Source organism: Leucopleurus acutus, assembly GCF_964270905.1.
Source record: "Leucopleurus acutus genome assembly, chromosome: 2".
Lineage (NCBI taxonomy): Eukaryota > Metazoa > Chordata > Mammalia > Artiodactyla > Delphinidae > Leucopleurus > Leucopleurus acutus.
This window is the reverse complement of record NC_139143.1, coordinates 176,915,720-176,928,581: the sequence shown is the minus strand read 5'-3', so window position 1 is coordinate 176,928,581 and position 12,862 is coordinate 176,915,720. Positions and strand designations below refer to the sequence as shown.

At 42.1% G+C, this 12,862-nt stretch overlaps 1 protein-coding gene across 4 annotated transcripts in view; it reads right to left on the bottom strand.

Moving 5' to 3' along the window:
* Positions 1-1,362: 1,362 nt before the first annotated feature.
* Positions 1,363-12,862, bottom strand: part of USP48 (ubiquitin specific peptidase 48) — a 66,563-nt gene continuing 55,063 nt past the window's right edge. For 2 of the 4 annotated variants that reach the window (XM_082833614.1, XM_082833615.1), the window contains exons 23-27: positions 10,713-10,868; positions 6,953-7,078; positions 5,360-5,408; positions 2,903-2,929; positions 1,363-1,840 (exon numbers count right to left, since the gene is read on the bottom strand). In XM_082833614.1, the coding sequence (XP_082689740.1) occupies positions 1,818-1,840; positions 2,903-2,929; positions 5,360-5,408; positions 6,953-7,078; positions 10,713-10,868 (381 nt within the window). In that variant the 3' untranslated portion in view covers positions 1,363-1,817. Of the gene's footprint in view, positions 1,841-2,792; positions 2,930-5,359; positions 5,409-6,952; positions 7,079-10,712; positions 10,869-12,862 lie in introns of those variants that run through there. The other 2 variants (XM_082833613.1, XM_082833612.1) reach the window with 2 other exon arrangements.

The window sequence follows — 12,862 nt, the reverse complement described above, 5'->3', positions numbered from 1 at the left end:
CAAACTGGGGAAATACATCAGATTTCTGGGTGACTACTGACATGCTTATGTCAATCCCCAGAAAGAAACTTCTCTGGACAAACAGCTTCTTTACAGGGAGGAGGAAGCAGCTACATCACGTACTAAGTGAACTTGCACACAAGTCTTTACCCTTGGAAAGTAGCAGTTGCTTGGCATGTTATTATTTTATGTTCAGGTCCACTGGGGGGCGGGGGACTGCAGGCGTTGGGATCTAAAAATGAGGATTAGCTCACGACCTGGACCTCAAGTCCTTCCTTTCCCTTTGCCGCCCTGAGGGTGGGGCCCACAGGTTCCTAGAATGGGTTGTGAGGGTCCTGTGTGCAGTGCACTCTCCCACACAGACTCATTAAACACCCCCTACCTCCCCAGGGGGTACAGACTGAAGACACTGCAAACACAGAGGGGTAACTCAGGTAAGAAGTTGTAATCTTACCAAAAAGCCATAATTATTCTGATAAAAAGATCTATTCAAAGGGGATGCTGCCAAGGTTACTGGTCCTCAAATTGAAGCCTGACACCCCCATCCGGTATTTCAGTTTCAATTTTCAGAAAAGGGAGGGGTTAAAAAAAAAAAAAAAGCCCAGCAAAACCCAGGGCTAAATAAAGTTTAGCAAGAGAGACGCCTGAGTCAGCATCTCGGCCGAAAAGTCGTACATACGTACTCAGAGGCAACAGTGAAACAAACTCCCGTCTTAATTCCTTTGAAAATCCTCCAATATTCTAACGAATCCTGCTTTGGTCACGTGTTGCTAACCAACAATCCTGAGCTGATGACAGGGCACACTCCACGTGCACATTTTTTTTTCATTTTTGAACAATGTGATCTAAAAGATCCTTTCTGGGTGTTTCGGAAGAATGCTTTCAAAACAAGAGAAGTGAGATCCAAGAAATGGCGGACTTGGAGGATGGGCAGAAGAAACTTTATATAAGAACCCGTGTTAGTTTCCAAATGTATTTCAGGCCATTTTACTCTTCAGATAAGGTGGTCAGACTTCTCAAAAGTGCAAGGTGTATTTGATTTCCCACTTTTTAATAACAGTAAAACTGGAGGATGCTATGACATGTAATACATTCGCCATCCTTTCTGAAATGCATGGAAATAAAAAGCCTTTGAAGACACCAGTGAGACACAATCCCTTGGCTCATTGCAGGAGACACGCAGGTGCACCCTCCTTTCCCAGCACCAAGTCAGAGACCAGCGGGCAGGATGTGAGGCAGGTGCACTGGAGCCGACACGGAGAGGAATCTACTCTGAAGACACTTTTCCACAATTATGGCAAGTTCTTCACTTTCATGCTTTATTGAAAGTAAAATATGAATCAAAGACAGGTATTGGTAAGCAGGTTATGTCTCTAAAGAATTACTTTTAGTTCAGAGCAGAATGTTGTCCCATCTACTGTGATACAAATCCTTTATGGACCAATGCATCTGGTATGAAACTCAAGCAAGGAAATATAACAGAACTTTTATTCCCTCCCGTGCCTATAAATCTCATATGTAAACATGATTTACTGATACTGCTACTAAACTTCTTCAGTCTTTACTTGCCCATTCCCCCCCCACCCCCCTTAAATATAAAATTTGAAACATTTCCTTCAAGTCTGATGGCCTTCAGTGCAATCTGCTTTATCTGACATAAGGCATTTGGGGACAGTCACTTTTGAATGGTTTTCTGCCTTGCGGAGGAGTCATGTAATGGTTTAATTCTTAAATCCACTTTTTCTGTAATGCCCTAACATGTCAAACTCCTCTTCCTTTCTGGTCATTTCTTAGCAGTCAGCAAATGTTCAAAAAGATTAATGTCCAAGAAGACCAGTACCTGGGAAAAGAAACACATGTGGAGGTACAGTTGTGAACTGCAAGGTAAGAGTTCATATATTCCATTTGCCAAGAACGCATCACCAACAGGGAATATCCAACTTAATAAATGAGCACAGAAGCCTTTTGACGTTGAAGGGTAAGAAAAAGTATCAGCAGACGCCAGGTTTTCCGCTAAAGCACCTTCCTGTTGAAAGCCGTGCGGCTGTTAGTTGTCTTCACACAAGTTCATCGCATCTTACTCATGCTTTCGTTTGATGGCCATTTTGCATAAATAAATTTTTTGCTTTGTTTGTTTTGTTTTAACCACATCAGGAGTTTCTGTGTAGTGGGAACGTGTAGACAAAAAGCCACACTGAGAGGGAGGCTTTATTTAGGCCAGTAGCGTGGCTCACTTGTTCGCTTTAGCAAAGAAACCCCGGTATTCGATTCAACCTCATTCTTGGGCAAAGTTGCAACCTGTCACGGACCTCTGGACTAGGACACATAGAATCAAACTGGCAACAGTTAAATCTGTAAACGTCAAAGGTCTGGATTCGACTATGTGCACAACTATAGTGGCCAAGATGTAGTAGGAGGCACTGCCGTTTATCCATTTAAAGTAATAATCCAAAAAATGCCTAATTCTAAATAGATCGATGAAACCTTTTCACTGAACCTAATATAATTCAGCAGATTCTTCTCCTCTAATTCTTATCAGTTACATACAAACTGTTTTGCTCTAAGATGGGGCTGACAGGAGGAATTTGAAAAGGTTAAGCATAAAAATCAAAATGCCACTAGCTAATCCCCCAACTGCCCCCACCGAAATGAGAAGGAAAAAGCAGAATGGGCATCTGGAAGCAGACGCGCCTGTCACACAGGCCCCATTTGAGGCCTGAGGCCTGGCTGCTGATGCAGATAGTGAAGCAGCTTGAATAAAGAATGCATTTAACTAAAATTAATTTCAGTCACGAGACTCAGATTGAATTAAATTTTAAAATCAAATCATAGGCTTCACTTTAATAGAAAATTAGAGTATGACTCTGACATTCATGAACAAAACGTGACAAATGTAACTTACCTTTAAACCCTTCTTCTGGCATACACACTGGAAGGAAAAAAACAGAATTCCAAATTGAAAAGATTGTCACTACCGACAGTAATAAGTTCACTTCAATGCCTAAAGAAAAGTTTAAAATAACTTTTAATTACCTTATTCACCAATAAACATTACCTTTGAAGTTATAGATAATAATCAAATGAAAATCTTTCTCTTTGTTTTTATTTTATCAAAGCAATACATACGCATCACTCAAAAGACAAATACTGGGAGAACAAGGGTTATAACTGGAGCCAACATTCTGCATGATGGGGGGAGGGGGCTGGAGAAAACCATGTGGCCATCGCCCTCTCTCCCCCTCCGCCTCCCATTCCCACACTCTAGAAGGAATCACTTTCAGCCCTTGCAGCCACTTCTGGTATTTAACCTCTGTATTTCTAAATAACATGCTTATATTGCTAATTCATAATTTTAGATACTATCTAATAATTTCACGGAAAGAAAAATTTAGTTCTTCTCCCACCTCTTACATACCACCTGCTCCCGGAACCCATCCTCCTGAAACAGTGACATTTTTTGCTAAGCTAATCTCCAATGTTTACATTATTTTTTATTCCATAATACTGCTCACAGTTGAACTCCCTGGTGTACCTTGGTTATAGTTCCTGTCTGGTATGACTTTGTCTTTCTGGGGTTGGTAACTGCTGCATTATTTATGTGTTTCATTTTCTCTGTACTATCTCCAATTCAAGTGTAAACTCTGAAAGAGCTGTAAACCTCAAGGCAGCCATCTATCACTTCCACTCTTCCCAGGGGACATCCTTTGCCAAAGCCTGCATCCCACTGCTCCAACCTGGATCGGGTGTGCTCAGCACCTGCTGCAGAGCTTCCGTCCTGGAATTTCCCCCTCACCAGCTTCTAGGGCATCTATTCCTATGCTGGATCCATGTTTTTGGGTTCCACTGTTGACTTTCTTTCTTTTTTTTTTTTTTTTTTTTTGTGGTACGCGGGCCTTTCACTGCTGTGGCCTCTCCCGTTGCAGAGCACAGGCTCCGGACGCGCAGGCTCAGCGGCCATGGCTCACGGGCCCAGCCGCTCTGCGGCATGTGGGATCTTCCTGGACCGGGGCACGAACCCGCGTCCCCTGCATCGGCAGGCGGACTCTCAACCACTGCGCCACCAGGGAAGCCCTGTTGACTTCTTTCTTGATTTACTCTCTCATTTAACAGAGCACACCCTCCCAGAGTATCTCGGCAAACGGTGTGTGAGAGAAATTTGAGGTCTTACATTCAAAGAGCCATCAAGTGTGAAGTTAAATTAAAGTCTGTCTAGTTACAGAATTCTAGATTCAAGCTCACTTTTCCTCAGAATCTTGTGGGCACTGGTCCATTAGTTTGTCTTCCTGACTCTTCATCCTGTGAATGTGGTTTTTCCTTCCGTACCTCTAGATGCTTTTCGGGTCTTCTTATCCCTAGATTTATACTTTATTGTACCAGGCCCTTGGTGCACCCATTTTTTATTTTCATGAATTATTTTCTATTCTCTGAATGTTCCTTACACATAGACTATTTTGCTCTTTCTCTCGTATTGTTTATAGTTAATTTTTAAGCTTTCTTATTCTTCCTGTGTTGTCTATTTTCTCTGGGCTCCTTTTTTTTCTGTCTGTTGACTGACGTCTTTTGGTTTCATGCTCTTTGCTCAACTGTCTGGTGCCCTCTAGCTGTCCATTTCCACCTATTTAAGTGTGAGGTACTAAACAGATGCCTAAAAACTGTTCGGTGGGCAGTGGTGGGCTTAACCCAAGGGTACCTGGGAGATGAAACACTTTTTAAAAATATATGTAGGCTGTTTTCTTGAATTGCCCGCTTCCCCAGAAGATCATCCCTTCCCTCGACTATGGGAGGTAAGGGATGGGCTGCCAGTATTTGAAGAAAGAGCTGGTGGGTGATCTCCCTGTTTGGTAGGTAATGGGCCTCATTATCACCCTTGTAGGTTAATTTCTTCAAAGAGCTGAAACACAAACTCTACAGGTTGAGAAGAGGCAGTGACATGAGGGAAGGGCTGTGAGGATCTGCAAGGTAGTGAGCTAACTGCTTCTTATACAGCTTCCAACCGGCCTTTAGATTTAGACCTCACTCTTACGTTCAAAGGCACCTAGGGCATCCAATTCCTCTGTACCTGTCTGAGGTTCTGCAATTTGAATTAGCTTTGCTTTCTGTTGACCTCTTTCACCTGCAGGCTTACATTCATTTGTTTCCTATGGTAAATTAGTACTGTTTTTCTCCACTTTCTAAATTTTCATAGATATCATTCTTACTAAGATCTTTTCAGAGCAATAATGTAAGATTCCACCTTAACATGTAGAAGCTCTGTGCAAGTTTAAAAGTAAAAGCACTGTCGACTAAAGCATCAATAACTATAATCCCACCTTCCTTTAACAAGTTCCTCAACAAATTCCCAAAACAAGCTGGTCTTTACCTTGCATGACATCATCCATTGCAGCATAATCTGCAATTGGTTCATCAGCCTAGAAAACAAATGAAAACAATTCAAAACCACAAGAGAGTGGAAGCCAGTAGGAGGATAACGTCCCATCCACCTCACACGAAAGGCTGGTCCCGAGCCCACCAGTGTGTTGCTCCAAGACACAAATACAAACACTGTCCAGTGGAAAACAGGGTTCAAACCAGAGCTGGCAATGTCCAGGATTAACAAAGGATGCCTTGTCAATGGCGGGTCTAGACTCAATACCCTGATAACTGCACAGACTGCACATTGGATGTGGCACTGTTTTCCTGCTCCTCAAATACCTTTAGATGCAGAAAGGTTCAGATACCCTGAGTTACTAAACACTGATCTAACTGATATGACTTAAGGTGCCAGTGATGACAGCGTGAGTTGGCAGAAATCAAGTCCGAATGGTCCTCTAAAATTGCCAATTAGGTTAAAAATACATTTTCATCCCGCCTCAACATCAAGCAAAAAATGCCCACGTCCTTGTTAAGGCAGAAGCCAGCACTGAGTCTGAGCTTGCGGTGGGATTAGCTGCAAGGGCCAAGAGGACAATGTCCAATATGGACTCTAGCTGCCCATCTGAAGTACAAACGCTTTAATTACACAGGCTGTTTCTAGGATTTTACACGGCGTCCTTAGGATTCAGCAAACCAAAGAGGCTTTCAAAATAATTCCACAGAACCTACAGTTCCAAGAAAAGCAAACAGGAAGGGGGTAGGTAGCAGGATGAGGGGTGTGTGTGTGTGTGTAGGGGCAGATATGGGCCTGCATCATCATTTCCAGGGGGTAGGTAGCAGGATGAGGGTGTGTGTGTGTGTGTGTGTGTGTGTGTAGGGGTGTGTGTGTGTAGGGGCAGATATGGGTCTGCATGACCACTTCCAGGGCCTAACTTTATCCGACCAGAGTTGAGGCTCTACGGTGTGAAAAACATATTTCACAGCTCAAAACCTGAAAAATATTCTATCACATCATGCAGGGGGCATGCTTCTAGCCATAAAGAAACAGAAGAGGCAAAGGAAAGTGACAACATCAGGCCCTGCGGGAAGGCAGGATTGGTCTAAAGAGGCTGGTTGAATGATTCTTCTTCTGTGACAGTCTCAGAAGCCCCTGCTTTCTAAAACACACCTACCTCTCCTAAATCCATTCTCCCCAAAGCCAATTTCCATACCCTGGACAAGAATCCCATTAAGCCAACCAAAAGTATTTTGACTATTGTGGCCAAGACTTGTGTCTTATGTCCGTTTCCTGTACTTATGAGGAAAGGTGGAGATGCTTTAATAGTAGAAATATGGTTAAGTAATTCGCTGATCCAAAAGTTAGGGAGGAGGTTAAATCTAGATTATTTTAAACAAGAATTATTAAAACCCCACAAGACCCAATGATGTTGTGACCTCCTCTAAGTCTCTCATGGCTCCTCCAGAGATGGAGAATGTAGAGGCCAGCAAAACTCTCAGCAGAAGCTTCTTCCCACACCCTGCCGAGAACCTGAGGTAACTGTAACCACCGCTGCACGCAGGTTACACCTGAGAACCCCTCAGGTAAAGAGCTGTTACCTACCTTTAGCAAAATGACAGATTCGGGAATGACGCCAAGGGTTCCGAGGGTGGCACAGTCATCACTTAAAATCTTTCCATCAATTGACAGATTCTGGTCAAAAGGAGCAACTGAAAATGCATGCATGATCTGTGCCAATATAAAGGAAACAAAGTTTGTGTAAAGCAAAACACTGAGACTTATACCCTATTTGAAGAAATAATGCATAGATTCTGAGGGCAAAATAAAAGGCTTCAGAATACAAAAGATACAACAGTTCACAGTCAGCTCGCTTGCTAAATTCCTATTGAGACTCTAATCCCAATACATCTGAGAACATTCTTAGGAGGCCTGATAGAGAATTAGGAGACAATTATACCCACAGGACCTTGTCTTCTGCATCTTACCACCTCTCCACGGGCTGGGGTGCGGAGAAAACAAAGGAGCAGAAGGTGGGGCTGGGCTGACAGCTCCTCTGGTAATAAGGCTTGAGCAAGGCCGTCACTGTCACTCCTATCATGCCCAGGTTCCACATCGTTTTAATAACCAAGTCAATTCCAAACTCTTTCATAAGACCATCTCTAAATTAACCAGAAGGCTATCTGGACTCTTCTCGTTTTGATCCCCTTAGTGAGCAGCCGGACTACAAAATTCAGCCATTGGGCCTGTCACATATTCTTAGACCGGGTCTTGCCTCTAGGAACCGGAATATGAATTTCTTAAGGGTAGGGGCCATATACTCCAGCCCAGTTCTAACCAAGTCTTAAAAGTTGAATACATTCAGAAAGACTATTGTGCATAATACTTAAACATTGTTTTCAAATTCAGAAAATTTTTTATCACGTCCAGGGAGTAAATACCAGTGCGAAGTAAGGAGGAGTTGGGCTCAGAGAGGCACACATAGGCACCCTTCAATGATACATTCTAATTCTTCACTTGGGTGTATTCTAGAGTATTCATTTTATTATGCTGCATAACTGAGTGCCATACTCCTTGAATATGTTCCATTACATGTATCTCATTACACCAATATCCATGTTACAGGGAAACCATTCTACCCTTTTATGCACTCTATTCCTCTACTCTTTGAAAACTCTGGAAAGACAAAACAAGCAGCCCTGAACCAACTGTGTATATAATTGGGCCCAAGAGCTTTCCAGCTGGGAAGACCGTGACCAGAAAAGTGATTTTAATAATAGTACACAGGTAAATAACAACAGGGATAACAACACTGGCCTCCTCCCTAACTGTTAGGCCAGGTTCATAACTGGACTTCTCAAAAGGACATCAGGCTCTCAGAAGCAAGCAGAGACTGATTAAACAGGGATCTGTAGCTACAGTGCAGTGACATCATCAATGATCTGTGTATGAAGCAACGAGCCTATTTCTGGTTCATGAGAAGTACTGACGGGACAGTTCTACCGAAGGCAGCCCAGCACACGGGCATCAGGCAGAGGCAACAGCCCCAGTCAGTAAATATGACCCATGAAGAAGAAAGCACAGTTACAGAGGAAGTGTCTGATACCAACTTAATGTGGGCAATGTCACAGCTGCATGACTGTAGGAATGCTAGTTCACACGCCTAAGTGGGATGCACAGGGTCTTTGCACCGCCACACACTGGACCAACCGCAAATACCTCTAGACACGAGTTCCATCTCTGAGGGGTGGAGGCTCATACTTTATATTTTGAGTGCACAGACAAGGACGTTTCAATTCATTCAACAACTCATGAAGATTTATCACACCATGTGTTGACTACCGTGCTAGGTACTGGAAATATAAAGTGAATAATCCCACCCCGGAGAGGTCGAGAGGACAAAACCAAGCAGTGAAGATGGTGGCAGAAAGTACACACTGCTCCTAGCGGAGCTCACAGAAGGGAGCAGTTAGCTGTGTGGCTGAAGGCCAAGACAGCTTTTGCAGAAAAGATGTTGTGAAAGATGAACAGTGCTTACTAGTGAGGAGAAAACGGTATTTCAGAATGAGGGAACAGGCCAAAGGCATGGAGGCCTGTGCCCTGTATAATAATAATTCATAAACCGTAAGTGCTAGGAGAATGCTTCAGAAGAATTAACATTCTATAGGTCTGTTTAACAAGCGGGTGCAGCACTGTGGATCTGTGGGGCATAAAAGGAACAATGAAAACTCTGTTCCTACAAGGTGAGCGGCTCCATGCTGCTTGCCATGGGGGTGTGAGTGTGTGGCTGAAATAAGGAAATGCAATAAGGAAAGTGAAATAAGGAAAATTCCCTCCTTTCTAAAGCAAGCAATACTACCCACTCAAAACCTCTCTTTGGGAAAATGGAATAAGACAATTAAACACCAAGCATATTCCGAGAAAGGAGATGGATAAATTGTACTTTATGGCCTCACAGGTGGATGAATTAAGCAACTATAAATGGGTGTAGTTGCCATCCTATTAACTTGGAAATGTAGTACACCCTAGAGGACAGGCTCCATGAAACATAAAAAAAATGCACTACATGCTTAAAAAGTCACCACCACCACTGGCTGAGGCTCACATGCATGCCCACCACAGCTCTAACAGTGCTCAGGCTGCTGGGCAAAAAGGTCCCATCTAGTGGGAGCTTTCGAAGCTACCACCACGGATCACTGAAGGGAAATTACACTTCACTGCCCTTTCTTTGGACTGTTTAGATCACAGTGGTCCTCGAAGCCAGGACGGGAGATGAGAGGAGGGACACGGCAAAGGAGCCATCCAAGAAGAGCACGTTTGGGGGCTGTCCTGTGAACAGCTGCTGCCTTCTAGCAACTCATTTGTGCAGGTAACATGCTCACAGACAGAGGTTATTTCTGCTGACTTTTGATTTATTCTTTAAAAAGGGCAGTCCACAATAAAAAGCGGCACAGGCTTTGAAAATGTCTTTATCCACAGGGGCTCTTTTTGTAATTTAAAGGTTTTGAATGTTCGAGGTTTACCACTGACAGGCAGAACGCCGGTGATAGAAACAAGCTTTCTCAGATGTAAAAGCTACAATAACAGAGTAAAGCTATCAGGCCAACACATTTATTTTCAGAGCCATGGGTTCAACCAAGGGAAATACCGTTCCCGGGACAATCTGGAACACATCACACCCTCAAAGGAAGCCTATACTTTTGCCTCAATTACAACGATAAGTATCAGCAGCGAGGGAAAATGCAGAACCAGTAAACCAGGCCGCATGAAAGCAGCAGAGAGGGAAATTCGGTCAACTTCTGGGATCCGTATCAGTGACTGAAACAGATAAGAGGCCACATTTTTTTTCATGTACATCTTGAATGTATCAGCCTCTTTTTCCTGGGTTTTGAGATGTCCCGTTGGCATGCTCATTTATAGTACTTTAGTATTGCTACCAGGAAACAACAGTATCGTGAGGCATTTTCATAACGCATCCACTGTGTTGATGTGCAAAAGCAATGGACGGGGCGGGGGGGACAGAGTGGGAACGATCTAAAATGAACCTCCAAAAAGAACCACCTCAACACGTAACAAGTTAAATGGCTCTCAACATTTCTCATCATTATTGGAAAGCCACTCAGAACCTGCTCAAGGTTTCAGAAGCCCCAAAACACTTTTCATCTTCACAGAAAGATTCTTGGCCAATTTTGGAAACTTTGAAACTCTTTCTAAAGAAAGAGTTGTTTTAATTTGGTGACCCTGCAAGCATTATTCTAAACTCAAAAAAGCTCTCTCAATGGCCTAATACTTAGGTGCAAAGCAGAAACTCGGGAAGGCGCTCCAAGTTCGGAGCACAGTAAAACAAATGCTATGCTCTCCTCACCTGAATTTTCAGTTCTTTTAATGTTTGATTAGCAGAAACAAGAAGAGCTTTTTCGCCGCGGGCTCCCCTATGTCGCGCGCTCCGCCGGATGGCCCGCTTCTGGTGGGCTATATAATTTTGATGGGATATCTTTTGCCGCTTTGTTCCTCCATTGTTCTATAACAAAGATCCGAAAAGAAAGCAAGCACTGAAATTACCACACTGTGACCCGTGCTCATAAAGTTCATCAGGCGAGCAAAAGCAATTTATTTATCAGACTGTTCACCATCTGAAACTCAGTATCAACAGTGAATAGGAACTCGCTGGAGGTTCTTAGCAGGCTCAGACAAAACTGAAAAAATTAAACGACAAAATACACTTCTAACTGCATATAAGCTCCAGGATTTTAAAACGTATGTACTATAAAAAGGAGATTTAAAAGCAAAGTAAGTTTGACCTTAGAAAGGCACAATTATGATAAACCGAAAAATTTTTAAGATTATTAAATTTAATCCAGTCAGTGTCAAAAGGGAAAGAAAGGGGTGCGGAGGCAGGATAACTGTTCTGGATAACAGTCTAAACTGATACAAAACAATGCATATCTTAATTGTATGCTGGTTTGAGGAGGGAACATTGCTTCAGACACATTTGGGATAGGTGAAGAAATCTGAGGTTGGGTAAACAGGACACTGTCTCTACTGATAAGCTGGTTTAAGAACTTGGAGGTGGAATGCCATGATGTGCACAATTTACCTAAAGATGGTTCAGCAAAACGTACAGGCATACATATGGGTATATACTATATATTGTACCAGTCTTTTATAGATGAGAACCAAATATCTTTCTACAATACTCCAATAAATGCCTCATCAAGAGGTTAACAGTCAAGATTATTCTGCTAACCAGGACAGGGAATGAATGAAACAAGATTTTTAAAATAATCTTTTCCCCTGGTTTAATTAAATCTGGATGAGGTAACCCCCAGGCTCTGCCTCTGGTTTCCGAAGCTGTCATTGAGTGTCAGGTGTGCATAATCAGAGCGGTTTAGGGGTCATTATGGACACAGATGCCACCCACGCATCTCCAATGGAGCTCCAGAGATTTACAAAGCAGAGAGGATCGGGGGTAAACAGAAGAGCATTTGCTCAGGGTGATAGGCCACTGGCTAGGTGCTACACAACGCTAGATTCAGCTCTAGCTGTGCATCTGAAGAGGCACACAGGTGATTCTAACATAAGAAACAAGGTGGGAGTTAAAAAAAAAAATTCATGACACATTTTTCTCAATCTCAACTATTCAAGAAAAGGTGAAATTGGACTTAAATTTCACAATTAGGAATATAAGGGAAAATATCTACAACCTACAATTTTACTTTAGAAATATAAAACACAACCAAATAACAAAGCCCTGAACATTAAGCAAGATATATTTTTTAATGGGTCTAAAAGCCTTTCCCAGAATTTCTTTTAAATCCATAGAATTTAAATTGAACTTATCTGACAAAAAGCAATCCACTGGTTTTAGAAGGCTTTCAATTACCTAAGTAATATCCAATACTGGGTACATTATTAACCTAAATTGTAGATAAGGTCAAAGTCAAAGGAACTGGGTTGATCTAGCTTAGAGAAAAGAGGAAAGGGGATTTGTTCATTTCCATTAAGGACAAATAGAAATGCATCATTTTATATTACAGGGATTTAAAACAGCAATTACAGAAGCTTTGTATTGAGATAGTGCAACGTATTACAAAGAAAAGATTTGAGGAGGCCGACATTCTGAAAACTCTTGACGTTCTTCTGGGACCAACTACTCTTTTCAAAACGGGAGGTTACACCTTTTTTGCAAGACAAAAATGTTTAAAACATTCTAGAGTATACAACAATGAGAAGGAAGACAAAAGAAAGTACAAAAAATAATTATGTCATAAAAAACAATGTTCCCCAACAAATATTCTCTATCGTATTTATAAAAGTGAAATCTGTTGTCATCTGCATCTGAGGAACAGAACAGCAATTTAAAAATTGCTGTGGGTATGACAATAATAGGTAAAACCAGACATTAAAACAGTTAGTTTCCCAAAAATCGAAATCACTTGAAAACGTTTTTAAAAGTTTTCTAAATAACTCTTAGGCTGAAAAGTAAGCTTAAAATGACAGAAGTAAGGACAGTAA